General features: G+C 46.0%; 1 protein-coding gene across 2 annotated transcripts in view; it reads left to right on the top strand.

Moving 5' to 3' along the window:
• LOC144693381 (ryanodine receptor 3-like) overlaps positions 1-16,077 on the top strand; it is a 337,370-nt gene that overhangs the window by 174,048 nt on the left and 147,245 nt on the right. For both annotated transcript variants that reach the window (XM_078563242.1, XM_078563241.1), the window contains 5 exons: positions 787-1,060; positions 2,064-2,178; positions 4,547-4,679; positions 5,743-5,846; positions 7,771-7,906. In XM_078563242.1, the coding sequence (XP_078419368.1) occupies positions 787-1,060; positions 2,064-2,178; positions 4,547-4,679; positions 5,743-5,846; positions 7,771-7,906 (762 nt within the window). The remainder of the gene's footprint in view (positions 1-786; positions 1,061-2,063; positions 2,179-4,546; positions 4,680-5,742; positions 5,847-7,770; positions 7,907-16,077) is intronic.

Here is a 16,077-nt window from a genome sequence, read left to right as displayed (position 1 = left end):
TTTTCAACAAGAACTGACTGCAGGACACTCTTCCCAGACTGCTTCACTGCGATGCTGACTGTAGGATACCCTTCCCAGACTGCTTCACTGCGATGCTGGCTGTAGGATACCCTTCCCAGACTGCTTCACTGTGATGCTGACTGCGGGACACTCTTCCCAGACTGCTTCACCGCGATGCTGACTGCAGGACACACTTACCAGACTGCTTCACCGCGATGCTGACTGCGGGACACTCTTCCCAGACTGCTTCACCGCTATGCTGACTGCGGGACACTCGTCCCAGACTGCTTCACCGTGATGCTGGCAGCAGGACACTCTTCCCAGACTGCTTCACTGTGATGCTGGCAGCAGGACACTCTTCGCAGACTGCTTCACCGCGATGCTGACTGCGGGACACTCTTCCCAGACTGCTTCACCGCGATGCTGACTGCAGGACACGCTTACCAGACTGCTTCACCATGATGCTGACTCCGGGACACTCTTCCCAGATTGCTTCACCGCGATGCTGACTCCGGGACACTCTTCCCAGACTGCTTCACCGTGATGCTGACTGCGGGACACTCTTCCCAGACTGCTTCACCGCGATGCTGACTGCGGGACACTCTTCCCAGACTGCTTCACCGCGATGCTGACTGCGGGACACTCTTCCCAGACTTAATGCCCGTTTTCTCCATCTTGTTTTCTTTTGTGTGAAGCTTTCAGGAATTTTCCTACATGAAAGGCACTATCAAAGTTCAAATGACTTTTTTTTTGCATAATATTATTGTGAATTTGTCTCTGTTTCAGCCAACCTGACACAACTTATCTCACAGACCATCGTGCACTGGTCTCAAGAGTCGTACCTTCAGGATCCAGAACTCATTAAAACCATGTTCAGCCTGTTGCGTCGGCAGTATGATGCGATTGGTGAGCTGTTGCAAGCTATGCGGAAAGCATATACCATCAGTGCAGCCTCTGTCCAGGAAACTGTCAGTCTGCTGGTTTCCCTGGGTCGGATTCGATCCCTCCTCAGTGTGAGAATGGGGAAGGAAGAAGAAACACTTATGATTCGCGGATTAGGGTATGGATATGCTTTGCTTTTTTTTAAATTGGCTGATATAGTTTGAAAATGCCCCTGATATTTTATTGCATCAACAATAACAGCAAATATCTTCCCAAATTAACGTAGCTACAGGGTTCTCATTTCCTCTCTGAAAATGAAGGACTAATAAGTGCAGAGTTGTAAAATATAAGCATGACAGTCATGGCAGAGAAGGCTGAGAGAGCTCTCCCCAATGGCTCAGCAAGGAGATCTAGTCAGTACTTGAGCCATACAGAACCCAAGTTTGACACCTGGTCTATTGTTAGTTAGCCAATGTGAGCTGGGGTAGTGCTACAATTGGTCTAATTTTCATTGAGTTAAAGAAGAACGAAACTGACCAGACTCTGACTCCTGATCACTATCCAGTATGCATGAGGATAAGATCTGACTTGACTTTATTGCTGTATGGTCAAGTGGCCTGTGAAGGCGTCAATGATAACCTCTTGGGTGAGATACAAGAGACTGCTCAGTGCGAGTTGAAGCAAACCACCATCATCCTCAGAGAAAGGGGGAAAGTGAGAGAACTGTTGACAAAAGAAATCAGATTTAGCATTGAAAACTCTTACTTCAGGTAATTCATAGCTCAGATATATTCTCTGGTGCTCATTTCAGTTTCAACCAATTTAAGATGATCAGTTGCGCTCGTAATGTGGCTCATTTACACATGCTAGAGATGACATACATTCATACTCAGGGACCCATTCTCTGCAAACACAAGGAAAACGTTCAACCCTTTTGTCTTGTTTGAATTGCCCAGGAGCTTGGAGGGCCTATAGTTTCCTGTTGTTTTCTCCATGGCAACGCCTCGACCAATCAGAGTCAGCTTGCCAACCATCAGCACCCTTTTCTCCTGGAGTAGAGATTGTTGTGATCATTTGAAATTTGGCATTCTTGCGTTTGTCCAGATGAGTGCAAGATGAAAAGCTTCAGCAACATGTCTCCTTTTTCAGCAATTTCAGTCTCGCTATTTTATATCCTTCAGGGATATCATGAACAACAAAGTATTCTATCAACATCCAAACTTAATGAGAGTGCTAGGTATGCATGAGACTGTCATGGATGTCATGGTGAACGTGCTTGGAGGAAATAAGTCACAGGTAATTTATACATGGCAGGTAAATGTCTTTACAGTATTGAAATGCCCTTAAGGAGATTTTATATGGATCGTCATTATATTTATCCACGATTTGTTTATTAATGTCTTAGTGACGCAACATGAATGGTGAAAATCTGTGCAAAAAGTAACTGGTCAAAGCAATTGGAATTTAAATCTGTGCAATTGAATGGGTTTTGAGCGAGTTAAAAATCTTATCCTTACATTGGCCATGCCATTTGTTCTTTGAAAATTACTGCCTATTTTCCCACTGACAGGGCAGGACTAGGGGTTTTGGGTCAGGACTCGGCATCAGGGTCGAACATGGGAAACAGTCAGCCAGCGGTGATTTTGCCCGAATTGACCAATAAGTGGCAAGAAGGCTGGCTCGCCAATCAAATATTGATTTGATTGATTGATAGACAGACAGACAGATAGATAATTGGTTTATTGAGAAACCATCATATGGAAACAAATAATCATAATTAGTGACAGTTATTAAAATTAAAAATGAAGTATGAAATAATAAAAGGATTGCACAATTATGATCATTTCAGTATACAAGTAGTTACAATATGTTGCAAAACGCAGGTCTGCTTTAAGGAGTAGAAGTCAAAGGTCTTTGTATTAAAGTCCATAGTTCATATGTCGTCAGGTTGAGTTAATTGCATTCTCAATCATTTACATTCTATTTGTGAGTTTTATAAAGACAGCGGGTGTGCTCTGGAAGCTGAAGGGCCAATAAGATGCTCTCCAGCTCGGAAGAAGCTGCAGCCTGCAGTTCAGAGAGGCCATTGTTGAGGACTTGAAGGCCTGCCTGGAACGCTGGCCTCCAACAGCTGGACTAGCTCCAGCGACTCCCAGGGGCTCCACAGGCCAACTGCAAAATTCCTGCTGGCTTCTGACAATAGGCCTTAATGGGCCATTTAATCCCCTGTTGCATTCTTCTCCTCTTCGATAAAAGCGTACCCATCATGCACAAGGATTGGTGAAACAATAACGTGGGTTCTTAATTTGAAGATAAGACTATATATAGATAGAGCTAACTGGGCGACTGCTATACATACATCTTGCTCTGAGTCCTACCGCTCTCAGACTGACTATAAGTTGGGACTACTGCATCATGCCCTGTTGATTGATGGCAGTTTAAGATACGCTCCCTTAAAGGTACATGTACATCATATTACAACACTGACTACCCATCACCCAGGGGCTGGATGGTGTTGGCAAACCAATAAGTCACAAGACTGAGTGAATTCTTGCACCCTCTGCCTCCATACTCCTGCCCATAGTTTGCAAAGTAAATTATCATGATAGTGTACCATGTGTTCTATCAACCTAGTTGATGAGAAATAATTTACCAGTAGACCAAGTCAGGTCCTACACACCTTGATTGTGAAAATCCTGCCCTAATAGCCTATCCACTGTCAGCACAGTTGCTCTGGTCATTGTTTACAGGTGTGACATCTTGCACCTTCTTCCCAGGAGATCAACCTGGGCCTCACTGTTCCCATAGCAACCAAGCAATTGAGGCTTGTTGTCGGGCAGGATTCAGAGCAGGCCACATGACCCCTTCACTACTCCATTTTTACCTTAAACAGACAGTCCCAAAACATAACATACTTATAAACTTTGTATTCGTAACCATCTCTGTCTCCAAATATACTGTCCGAACAGCTATTTCCAGCATTTTCCGTTATTCACCCTTCCTGATTTCTGTCCACCACCCCACCTTCGTTACTGCAAATGTTGATTGTATGTGGAAGGTGAGCTTGTTTAAAGGACACCGCATGTAATTAAGATCATGAAACTAAATGCGTTACTTCCCCCTGTTAAATGTATTTAAGGAAATGGGACATCTGTGGAGCTAAGTTCAAATACCAATCTTGACTTGTTTTCAATTGAGCTGGTCACCTGGTTAGGGTAGATCTTCACCTTATGCAATCATGTAAAATGAGAGGTAGTGAAACGGAAGCAATAAAAATTGGGAGGAATGTAAAACAGGTTGTTGATTTGCAATCTCCCATTTTACACTATTGCACAAAGTCAATATCTATCCCATTAAGAGACGAGTGTCTGTTCCTGAACTAAAGTGCACCCCTTGTCTTAACTATCATTCATCTCTGACAAGGTGAATATTTAAAAGAGCGGTAACTTAATCAAAAATTTATCACAAAAAACATTAAACGAATGGATCCCACGTTGTTTGACTTCTTTCCTTCCGATCTGTGTTGTGTAATATGGATAGATTCTAAAGGGGGAATTTAACTCTCTGCCACAGATAAGGCTGAATTTTAGTCATTAGCGTTTAAATTTTGCGTTTTACTTTTAGCGTTGTGCTGAGCAATGATTCTGCTTTTTGCCATTTTTAGGAGATCGCGTTCCCCGAAATGGTGGCAAGCTGCTGTCGATTCCTCTGCTACTTCTGTCGCATTAGTCGCCAGAACCAGAAGGCCATGTTTGATCACCTCAGTTACTTGCTGGAAAATAGCAGTGTCGGACTGGGTACCTAGTTTAATTTTAACCGATGAGGTCGTTTCATGTGAATTGAGATGGGTGTCACAACACTGACCTTGTGCTCAGAGGTCAAGGGGTAGGCAAGATCTCTGGTTTCTGCAGTCCACCTTTGCCAAGGACTGAGGTTTTTTCTCTCCTTACCTTTCGGTAAGGCAGTGGGGGAATGCATTTTAGATTCCCGACTAGCGCATGTTGCCCATAAAATGATGCTTAGACAACTTGATTTTGTAATGATTCTTTATTGAAGTGCCCGCTCAGGCACATGGCTTGAAGAGGTGTAAAAGGGCCACCCTTTAAAAATAAGGGGTCTCCCATTTAAAAGGGGGATGAGGTGAAATTATTTTCACTCAGAGGGCCGTGAGTCTTTGGAACTCTCTTCCTGAAAAGACGGTGGGAGCAGAGTCTTTGAATACTTTTAATGCAGAGGTGGATAGATTCTTGGTAAGCAAGGGGGTGATAGGTTATTGGGGGTTGGCAGGATGCAGATTTGAGGTTACTGTCAGATCAGCTCGAGGGGCTGAATGGCCTCCTCCTGCTCCTTGTTCGTGTGTTTGTATGTGTAACATTTTCTTGAATTTTTTTTCCAATTTATTTCACTGAAGTTTCACATGTAACACAGCTTTCAGCGCAGATTGTACTTTTCAGAACATGAGAAATAGGTGCAGAAGTAGGTCATAAGTACCCCCTACCCCTTCAATAATATGAGCATTTATTTAAGTGAAAATACTTAAGTACAACATTATTGGTATGAAGTTGAAAAAATTGAGAAGGGCACATGAAGTAAATGATAGATAGCTTAGCTGCTCAGTGAATTTTACATGGAAGTTTTCTAGCCACACTTCATTAGCCAGTATGCTGTGTTCTATTGGTAAACTTTAGGAAAGGCTGCCCTCTATTGTATGAATATCAAAATTCAAATATGTTTCCCTGTGTGAGCTCCATTGTCTTAGTGACATGTTTACATTGTGTTTATTGGCTGCTTCGTGCTGATGAGTTTGATGCTAGCGGTAGAGTTTGTATCACAACAATCTTATTTATTCTCCGCATGTAGCATCGCCCAGCATGCGAGGTTCGACCCCTTTGGATGTGGCAGCTGCCTCTGTAATGGACAACAACGGGCTTGCCCTGGACTTGCAGGAACCTGACTTGGATAAGGTAATGCATCTGACGTGAGGAATGACGTTCCTGGTTTTTGTCTTGGAGTGTGGGTACATCCCGCTGGGAGTGTACTGTCCCCATGGCACGATCTCAGCACTTAAATTACTTTTGGGGCCTCATTAAAATTAAGCAGGCAAAGAATGAGAGCCAATGGGCACTTCAGAAAGAGAATGTGAAATCTGGGTGCATTGTCGCCACCTCAGTCCATACATTGGTGAGTAAGAAGCCTACTGAAGCTTTGAAGAATTATTAACATTTACTAACGCACTGTGTGTCCATTTGGCTGGCTTGAATTTGGACATTATTTTTTCTCTTTTTGAGACAATCTTTTGCCCAACTATTGGCATTGTTCATCTCTGTACCTATTTAATCTACACTCTGTTAACCAGTGCCAAAATCAATTCTGCTGTGAAATGGCTGGGATGCCAGCAGTTCCTTAAGCTCCATTACAATCTGTGTTGGGGAGAGCTGGTGAGAGGGCAAAGTTGTGCAGAGCAGTAGGTGGAGGACAAGGGATGTTAAATGTGGGTACGAGGAATAATGATGCAGGGATAAGAGAAGTTGGTTTGGTTTAAAACCTCTCTTTTTGTCCTGGGTGCATGAAGCAGGTATGTAATTGGGGAGGGTTGGAGGGGGAGATCTGGAGTTCATATTCTGGGATGATAAATGACCCAAGAGAGAGCCAGTGAATGAGTTCAGCAGCTTTAAGCCACCTTCACTGTCGTGTGCTTTTGTCTACACTACAAAAGTGACTACACTTGAGCGCTTAATTGGCTGTGAGCACTTGGTGGCATCCAGAGGTCGTGAAAGGTGCTATTTAAATGCAAGTCTCTCCTTTCTGCCTCCATATAATCCCTTGCGGATTACTGGTGGAATGGAGGGTGTGGGAGGTAAGTGTTGGAGGCAGTAACTCACTCAGAATCGCTGCTGCCTCCATCACAATGAGTAACACACTAACAACATCCTGTAGCAACCCCAAACACAGCAAAACATTTCCTTTGCTCAGAAAGTCAAAAATTGAGACCTATCTTGACAATACCAGCATGAATTTAAAGAGGAATGCCACCTTCGCAGGGGTTCTAAAGTCAGTATCATCAAGTGTTAATGGGAGCAGTTGATCCCTGAACTGTAGCCAGTGCTATAATGGGAAGTCCGAACGCAGAGGCCTCTGAAAGTCAGTTGTTTGAAATTGATGTTGCTGCATCATGTGCTCAAGTGCTGAAACCAGAAAACCCCTCGAGGAAGCTCGGCTACAGTACTAGAACAAACAAATAAAAGTAATCCCCTGCAATGCGTCTGTTTGAATCACTCTTTTAGAGCAGGGGTCATGCTGATTTTCAACTCAACAAAAAATATACTCAAATCAAGAACGGATTTTTAGACCCAACTGTTTCACACTCATGCGCAGAATTTAAAAATACGATAACTGCTAATATGTTTGTGAATAGGTTTTAATTGTACAGATTTGTGATTTTGTTCCGTCATTCTTCCTGTGAAGGATATTACAATGCTGGTGGCGATGAAATTAGCTTGAATGTGAAACTGTTCATCTTTAATTTAGTGTGAAATAATTTACTTGGTCACTGGATCACACTTCACTCGTGGAACATAGCATCTCCTCCTTACTTATTAACCTCTGTTAGTGCCGTGGTTATGTCAGTTTAAGTTCAAATGTAAAAAAACTGAACAAATGTATAGATATATGAGTAATGACAAATATGCTCATAATGACTTTGCTAAACATGAAATACCAGTAATTTCACTGTTTTGGTAGAGATAGTTGGCTTACAAATGTCCATTTTGTTGTGACTACATAAGGCAGAAACGGGATTTTAAAACCTCAGTACTAAATGATGTAATTAAAATGGATAGGTCATTTAAAAAGATGTGAATGACAAAAACTAATGTTTACATTTGACAGGTTGTGACCTATCTGGCTGCCTGTGGTTTACAAAGCTGCCCCATGCTAGTGGCTAAGGGTTATCCTGATATTGGTTGGAATCCCATTGAAGGGGAACGTTACCTGCTTTTCCTACGATTTGCAGTGTTTGTTAATGGTAGGTTTGATGTCTTGATTTATTATTAGGGCTGTATGGTAAATTTTGAGAAAAGTTTGGATTAATCATGGTCAAATATTAAAAGTTATAGATATCATTGTTAAAAGCCATGAAAAGATATGTTTTATAACATCACTTTGCTATTTTTCTATTGTTTTTATCTCCTTCCATTCCTCTTTTTTTCTTTCTGTCTCACTCATGTTTCTCCTGTAGCTGTGGCTCCCTAGGCACCACTTTCCCCGTTTGTATGTAATGGTGATGCTACCACTGATAATGGTGCACCATCAGTAGGTGTGCTGATGTGTTACAGTTCACTTGGGGAGTTCAAGTTGCTGTAGTAACATGCACTTTCACAGACATGTTATAGCCTGGAGCTACGGATAGTGATGGTAGAGGCTCCAACGCTTTCTCCATCACATGGTTGACCAGGAATCTCTCCCGCTCTTACCACCTGCCACTAGCCATGTGTTGGAAGGATTTACAGGTTGATACTCAACCTAATTGGCCACATTATGAACATGCCTTCCTTGGACATCAAGTCCTGGGGTGAGATTTGAACCCGGAGCTTCTGGTTCAGAGGTCGGGACACTACCCACTGAGCCACAAGATCTCATCAGCAGTTGGTAAGGAGAGCCAAAAGCACTTATGGGACCCACAAAAATATTGGCTGCTGATACCATTAGATCCAGAAGTTATTGACTTTATATTAGAGAGTGTTGTCAACAGCAAGAGAATTGTGTATTGCACCGTCAGATTTCCCCCGACAAAAATCTTTCTCTCCATCTTCACTTCTGTTCTTCTTGCTTTCCTCTCTGTTTCATTCCCTGCTCCTTTACTTTTCTTTTCAAACTCTCACTTCTTTTCACTTCCCTTTTCCGCTCCCAAAATGTCCTTCCTATTTTTAACTGTTTCTCCTGTTGGTCCGTAATTGAACAGTAGAGTGTACAGTGTTGACAATGAAAGCAATTGGGCAAAGAGAGGCGCTTGAGATGGGCAGTAGAGGGAAGGCAGTTGGACTGGGACTTGGGTAACCAGGCAAACGGACTGGAAGAGGCAGATATTGGATATTAGACAAGGCAATACAGGAGCATTTTGACTTATTCTGCTGTAGGGGGCAGCTTAACATCATGGACCCTGACCAAACAGGTGGCACTACAATTGTACCGTCAGCTGCTGATATTTCCTATTCTTTAAAAGCATTAAAATCTCTGAATCTGTGACAAGTACAGCATTGCTCCTGATACTTACAATGAATTATAAATGTATTTTTTTTCTTTAGGACATTAGACCTATAGTTTTAAATGCAATATGGAAAACCATACATTTAATTACTAAATTGACCACGTAAATAAACAAAATCTGTTAAAAATACTTATTGTACTATGCAAATATCAACGTTAGCTTGGGCAACCTAATTAGTGATAAGATTACTGGACTAATGCTCCAGGAACATGAGTTCAAATCCCGACACGCCAATTGAGGAATTCAATTAATTAATAAAATCTAGAATGAAAAGTGATGGTGATGATGGAACTATCAGATTGTCATTAAAAACCCATCTGGTTCACTCACGCCCTTTGTCAGACAGGCAGGCAGAAACCAAGGCAGGAAAATTCGCAATTGCCTCTGAAAATCTGCAACCTGTCATAGGGAAATGGGGCACTACTGGGGGAGACTGTGTTTATTGTATTTAATTGTATGCAGGTGATGGGCCTTAACTGGGGATTCACCTGAATCCCTGTCAATAGACATAGACTGAAATTGTGGATGGTGGGGTTGGAGGTGCATACTTGTACAACACTTCACTAAATGTAAAAGTGTGTAAAGACTGGCACCAGTTCTAAGCTCCACCAAGTAGCTTTCCGGATTATGACAGGAAGAGGCAGAATTTGGGACAGGACCAAGTTAGGCGCAGTTTTTGCCATGTTTAGTCCACACCAGGGTTTCCTGAAATATGGAAGCTGGACTTGTGTTCATCCCTTTCACTGGTGACATCATGAGAAGAGGCGGGACTGGTTGAGTGGTGGGTAAATGGCATCTTGTGGAACTCCTGGTGGCACCGCTACTTCCACTGCACACTTCACATCTGCATGAGGCAGCAGGCATCTAGTACTTTGCCAGGACTTGGGATGGGAAGTAAAATTGAAAAGCTGTTTTCCTTACAGATACTGTCATTTCTGGAAAAAGGGGTCATGAAAACTCCTCTTTAGGCATTAGCAGCTTGCCTAACCTGTGAATTCCCACACCCGGCTCCTCACTCTCTATCCAATGGGCCATTCCTGGCACGTGCCTCTTTCCAATGTATGGCTCAGGAATTACAATGAAGTCAATGTTGCTTGGGCCCAGTGGATAGAAGTCCTGCTCTGCCGTGGGGTTATGAGTTTTCAAGGCCACCATTTTGGACAACTGAACAATGGTGATTGGAGGCAGGAAACATATGGGAATTTTAGGGAGGGGGTGGGGTGGGGAGAGCGGGATTGGTGCGGTCCTCCTAATTAAATCTGGAGGCTTGACGGGCACGTGTAGAAATTTGCATTAATCTATAAAACGTACTAATTACGATTATGTTGTTCAACAAGTAAACAAAAAAAGAGTATTTGGAAAAAGTAGATAACAACAGAATCTATTCTCAGAGAAGATGAAGCAGGCAAAGCTTAAAGTCAAAGTGAGAATATAATTTTTTTATATTGGTGCTGTTAGATTGGACCTCTCTTCCATCCACCTCACCATCTCAAGCCACCTACCGACAAGTCACTGTTAGCGACTTTGGTCTGTACAGACTTCACACAAGTGAAAGAGATGAGCACAGCCCTCCTTTCTTAGTCCCACCTGCCAAATTCATCCTATTCTTCTGTAAACCATCCTGGAATAGCCTCTCCCCTTTGACAAAATAACAGAAGAGCAAAGCACTCAGCAGCAGAATTAGCACCTGCGTTCATGGCCGATCCACAATTGGGAATTAAATAGGTCACAAAAATATGACACTAAAAAAAGACACTGGAGCAGGGGCACTTTAACTCACTAAAAACCCATTCATTCACGTAGAGTTAAAAATCAGGCCCAAAGTTAGAGTTCTCACAGCCCTCCTTTCTTAGCCCCACCTGCCAAATTCATCCTATTCTTCTGTAAACCTTCCTGGAATAGCCTCTCCCCTTTTGACAAAATAAAATGATCACTTGAAATAGTTAACATAGCTTTAATCTTTAACCCAGGGAGATTTCATTCTGAAATAACACTGCCTGGGGGAGGGAGCAGAGTTATCTTACAACACTGGCAATCAGAGTGGAAAAACCTGCAGAGGTCCTACTGTTCTCAGAATAAATGACACGTACTCTGAGAGTTCTAGTCCCATTGTGCAACTACCCACAGCGGCCAGATCATGACTGACAGCCACAACTGCCATTATGAGACTTAAGGTGCAAACTGTGATTGGCAGTGCCTGCGACAGGTGCCACTCGAGATCAAAGATGGCGCCTGGAGGCAAGTCACGCTGGATGCCATATCGGTAAGGGCGTTAGTGAGTGTGCGATGAATGCCCGCTGGAAGTATGCAGAAAAGGAAGATGGTGATGCCAGTCAACATGCAATGCAGATTTGTACCAGGTCTGCCATTTTGGAGCTCAATGCTCCAGGGAATGCCCTTTCTTAGTCATGCACAGCTGAACCTGTGTTCAGCAGCTGGAAGGACCCCCCCACCCCATCCCCTGCCAACCAATGGGATCATTTACTTACCAGTTAATTGCTGGTTGATTTCTTCTGCCTGTTTCTGCATTTCTACAGGCACATGGTGCTTTCTATTGTTGCAAAAGTCTACAGGGAGTGGTGTGGCAAGTGTTGATGGACCTTTTGCTGACTTCAGGCTTCTGCACAAACCAGTTGCTCTCACGCAAGGGTGCAATAGTAGACATGCCCCCCTTGAATAGAGCATGACAGGGAGGTTGAACAGAGGGCATGCAGAGTAAGATAAGCGGCTGGAGGAGGGAGGAGGAGGAAGAGGGTGCAAAGGGCTCTCAGCAGGAGTCCAGGGTGATCAGGGAGCAATCCTCCGGCCTGAACCTCACTGAGGAACAGCCTGTGAAACCTCTGCGCTTTGATAAGGATCTCCTCGCTGAAATCTGTCACCTGCAGCAGCTAAGGTTGTACCACAGAGCATTGCCAGTGGCTGTGAAGGTGACCATGATGATAAAACATTATGCATTGGATACTTTCCAGGCTGGGGGTGGAGGTGCTTGCTATCCATTGTTGTGTAAGGGAGGTCACTGATGCTCTCTATTCAAAGATAGACAGCTACATTTCATTTCCTTTTGGCAGAGAGTGGAAGGCTGAGTGAACACAAAGCTTTGTGAGAATTGCAGGCTTCACCATGGTGACAATGATTGCACAAGCATCACTTTGTGAGTGCCAGATATTAACTCTGCCTTATACAGGAACTGAAGATGATTCCATTTTCTCAATGTATAGTCGGCGTGTGACTGTTCTCAGAGAATCATTGGGTAGAATTTTCCCCTTGGCGTGGGGGGGGCGGGTCCCGCACACCCGTATGTAAAATGATGCGCGGTGACATTGGGCGAGCGTCCCGATGTCACCGTGCGTCAACGCGATATTTCGATGGGCGGGCACGCGTTGACCGACGCGCGCCTGCCATTAATTAACCGGCCACTTAAGGCCCTGGAGGCGCCAATCGATGGCGACTTTTCGGCGCCTGTGCAATCTTCGGGTCGGCGCATGGGCACAACGGGAAGGCGGGTGGGACACATTTGTATAAACCTCATCCACGGGCAGGATAACAGGGTTCAGTGGGGTCGTGAGTGTGCTCTGTCAAATATTGATGTTTCAAAGTTACTGATACTTGCCTGTGTGATCTGCAATACTTCAAAACGCATCCCAGCTGCTTGGTCTGGACTCACAACCTTCAGGTCCGCACTCTGCAGTGAGGAATCCTTTTTGGGCCTGCTGGTTTCAGGAAGCCTTCCCTTAGCCTGGGAATGGGAGCTGAACTCTCCACTGGAGGCAGCTCCTCTGAGGAGGAAGGGAGGGCTAGAAGGGGGAGGAGGCCAGGAATGTACATTCAACCTCCAGGGGAGCCACCTTTGGGAGGTCAGGCGCAGTCACAAGGGGCGCAGGGCCAAGAGGTTGTCCAAGGCGGAAGGGGCTGCAGAAGACGCCACTATCCTGCTGCCGGGGTTTACAGGCGGCGAAGCAGCTACCTCAATATGTCTGAGGTGCAGTGCCAAAGGAGCCTCAATCTCTCAAGGAAGACAGTTAACTATATCTGTCAGATGATAGGGCCTGAGATCTCCGCGAACTGTGTGGGTGGACACCCCATGCCAGTGGCTCTGAAGGTCACAGCTGCCCTCAACTTCTATACCCCTGGCTCCTTCCAGGGCTCGGTGGGTGATCTTTGCGGTGTCTCCCAATCAGCTGTCCACACTTGTGTCAAGCAGGTTACAGATGCGCTGTTCAGGCGTGAATTGACCTTCATCCACTTCCGCTGGGACCAGGCAAGCCAGACACAGCGAGCCAGAGGCTTCGTGGCCATTGCTGGCTTCCCCCGTGTCCAGGGTGCTATAGACTGTACACATGTGGCCATCAGGGAGCCAGCAGGTGAGCCCGGTGCCTTCACCAACAGGAAGGGATTCCACTCCATGAATGTGCAGATAGTGTGTGACCACAGGATGCTGATTCTACAAGTCTGTGCAAGGTACCCAGGCAGCTCCCATGACGCCTACATCCTCAGACACTCCCAGGTGCCGGGGCTCTTCAGTGCTCCAGCCCGGCTGGATGGTTGGCTGCTGGGTGACAAGGGCTATCCCCTCAGAAAGTGGCTCATGACGCCTCTCCGCCATCCAAGAACAGAAGCTAAGCAGCGGTTCAATAGGAGCCAGGGCACCACAAGGGCTGTGGTGGAGAGAACCATTGTTCTTCTCAAGATGCGCTTCCGATGCCTGGACCACTCAGGGGGCGCACTCCAGTACCCCCCAGACCGTGTGTCGCTGATAGTGGTTGCATGCTGTGCTCTCCCCAGTCTTGCACTGGAAAGGGGGGGACGCTGTGGACGATGAAGATGTTGACGCAGTGGCTGCGGCTGCACACGATGAGTCCAGCAGTGAGTCCGAGGATGAGCACGCACAGGGAAATGCTGAGGGGGTAGACACTGACCTGGGCAAACTCCAGGAAGACAGGGACACCCGGGAGGTTTTAATCCAATGAACCTTCAGCCAGCACACCACAGATGGACCTCCAGGACAAGCCTGGGCTGTAGGCGCCATACTCAATACCTAAGTACCAAATCTCCCAGGCACGTTTGGTCATGTTGGGGGAGCCTCCTCCTCCCGTCCTGGGGTAAAAGGACCTCCCTCGGTGCTGCCACCTCGAGGAGGGCAGCAAGGCAATCATTGGAAAAACGAGGGGCACAGTGCCCCCCCTGCCCTACCCTCCTGCCCGGCCTGCTCACCAGCAGCGCTCTGGGGAGCCCTTCCACTGGCCGTGATTCACAGCCTCTGAAAGGCTGCAGCAACTTTTTAAAACAGGCCATCGGGTCACCATTGGACCCGGTGATCACTGCAGTCCCGCCGCTGCCCGCCTACTCCCGCTGTCCTCGGGAGCTGTGATTCACGCTGGGCGGGCTTTAATTGGCGCCCACCTGTGTAAAATGCTGGCGTGGACCTGATCGCGGGCAGCGATTTAGTTCCGCACCCACCCGTGCCCGTTCCCATTCCGCCCCCCGCCAGCCAGAAAATTCTGCCCATACAGATCACTGCACAGTGACCTGACAGCAGTCCCGATGCCTTCACTGTGCAACAGTCCATTGTGCCATCTGCATTGATCCTCTGTCATAAACAGAAGCGTGGCAACTAGATGGCAAAGGCTAGCTGTGGACAACATGCTGATGACTTCAGTGTGCAATCCATGCCAACGTGTGCAGCATGCTTATACTGAAACCCAGGCTGCCGCTTGAGAAGTGACAGAGAGATCATTGGTTTGCTGAAACAACACTTCTGTTGCCTGGACCACTCTGGAGGATCCCTGCAGCACTTGGTAGAGCGGGTGTCAAGATTTGTGGTGGTATTCGTGTATGCTGCACATCATGACAGCACGGCCCCGGCTAACAATTATACAGCGAGCAGCTCAGGAACAAGAGCAGGAGCAGCAGGAGGAGGAAGAGGCAGAGTGGAACCTGGGCTGTCTGTAAAGAACTCGTCCATGTGTAATACCAGTAACTGCAACCCCAATCCCCTGATCACCAATAGATCCACACGTTACTTTTCCTCTGCATCTACTTGATCACAATACAAAAATAAACATTTCAAATCAAATTTATAAATCAAATCATTAAATATTGCACACAAAAGTCAACTAATTGTCCATGTGCATTCTCTAAGTGCCTCTGTTCCGTGTGCCTTTGCCTGTCCTAATGCTCCTATACAGCTACTCCAGTGGCTGAAGCATAGTTTCCGGGAGGCTGCTGATGTGGGAGACTGCAGACGACTTTGGAGGATGACCTCATGCAGCTCGGGCCTTAGAAGGCCCAACTTCAGATTGTACCTCATAGGCGGCAGCAGTCTGGGGCTAGCTGACTGACAGCAAGGGCACTGGGCATAGTGGCAGCGGTGGAAGGACGAATGTTGCCTTCCTGAGAGAAGGGGAGCAGGTTTGTGGTTCCCAGAGTCACTGCCACTTCCCTGGGGGAGCAATCCTAATAATCTGTTGGACAATTATTTGCTGAGTTGCTGGGAGACCCTTTGCATGCTCCAATCCACAGTCATGATGCCAGAAACCTGATCTTGTATGTCTTTACCCTAAACATCTACAGCAGCACTTGTGCTTCTGATGGAAGCTGCTTGTGGTACAGTGGAAGCTGAGACACCGACAACCAGTTGCTGCATCAGGGTTGGATCCACCAGTGTGCGAATAGAGTTGGCCATCAGTTCCCCGCTGGTAAGGGTGGGCTCCAAGCTCAGCACAGACCCCTGTGCAAGGTTGACGCTGGACTTCTCCATGCTCCTTAACATTGACCGCAAACTTTTTATGAGGCATCCCAGTACGCCAAGCATTTTGCGGTGTAATCCCATCAGCTTATTTCTGTACGCTGCCTGATCACAGCTCACCCGAGTCCTCTGCAGCAGAATTCACGTGCGGCCTCAAACTCTGGCAAACCGTACTTATCTTGCC

The sequence above is a fragment of the Cetorhinus maximus genome, chromosome 18, assembly GCF_964194155.1.
Source record: "Cetorhinus maximus chromosome 18, sCetMax3.hap1.1, whole genome shotgun sequence".
NCBI classification, from domain to species: domain Eukaryota; kingdom Metazoa; phylum Chordata; class Chondrichthyes; order Lamniformes; family Cetorhinidae; genus Cetorhinus; species Cetorhinus maximus.
Note: the sequence above shows the minus strand (reverse complement) of the source record. Positions and strands in the feature narration are given on the sequence as shown.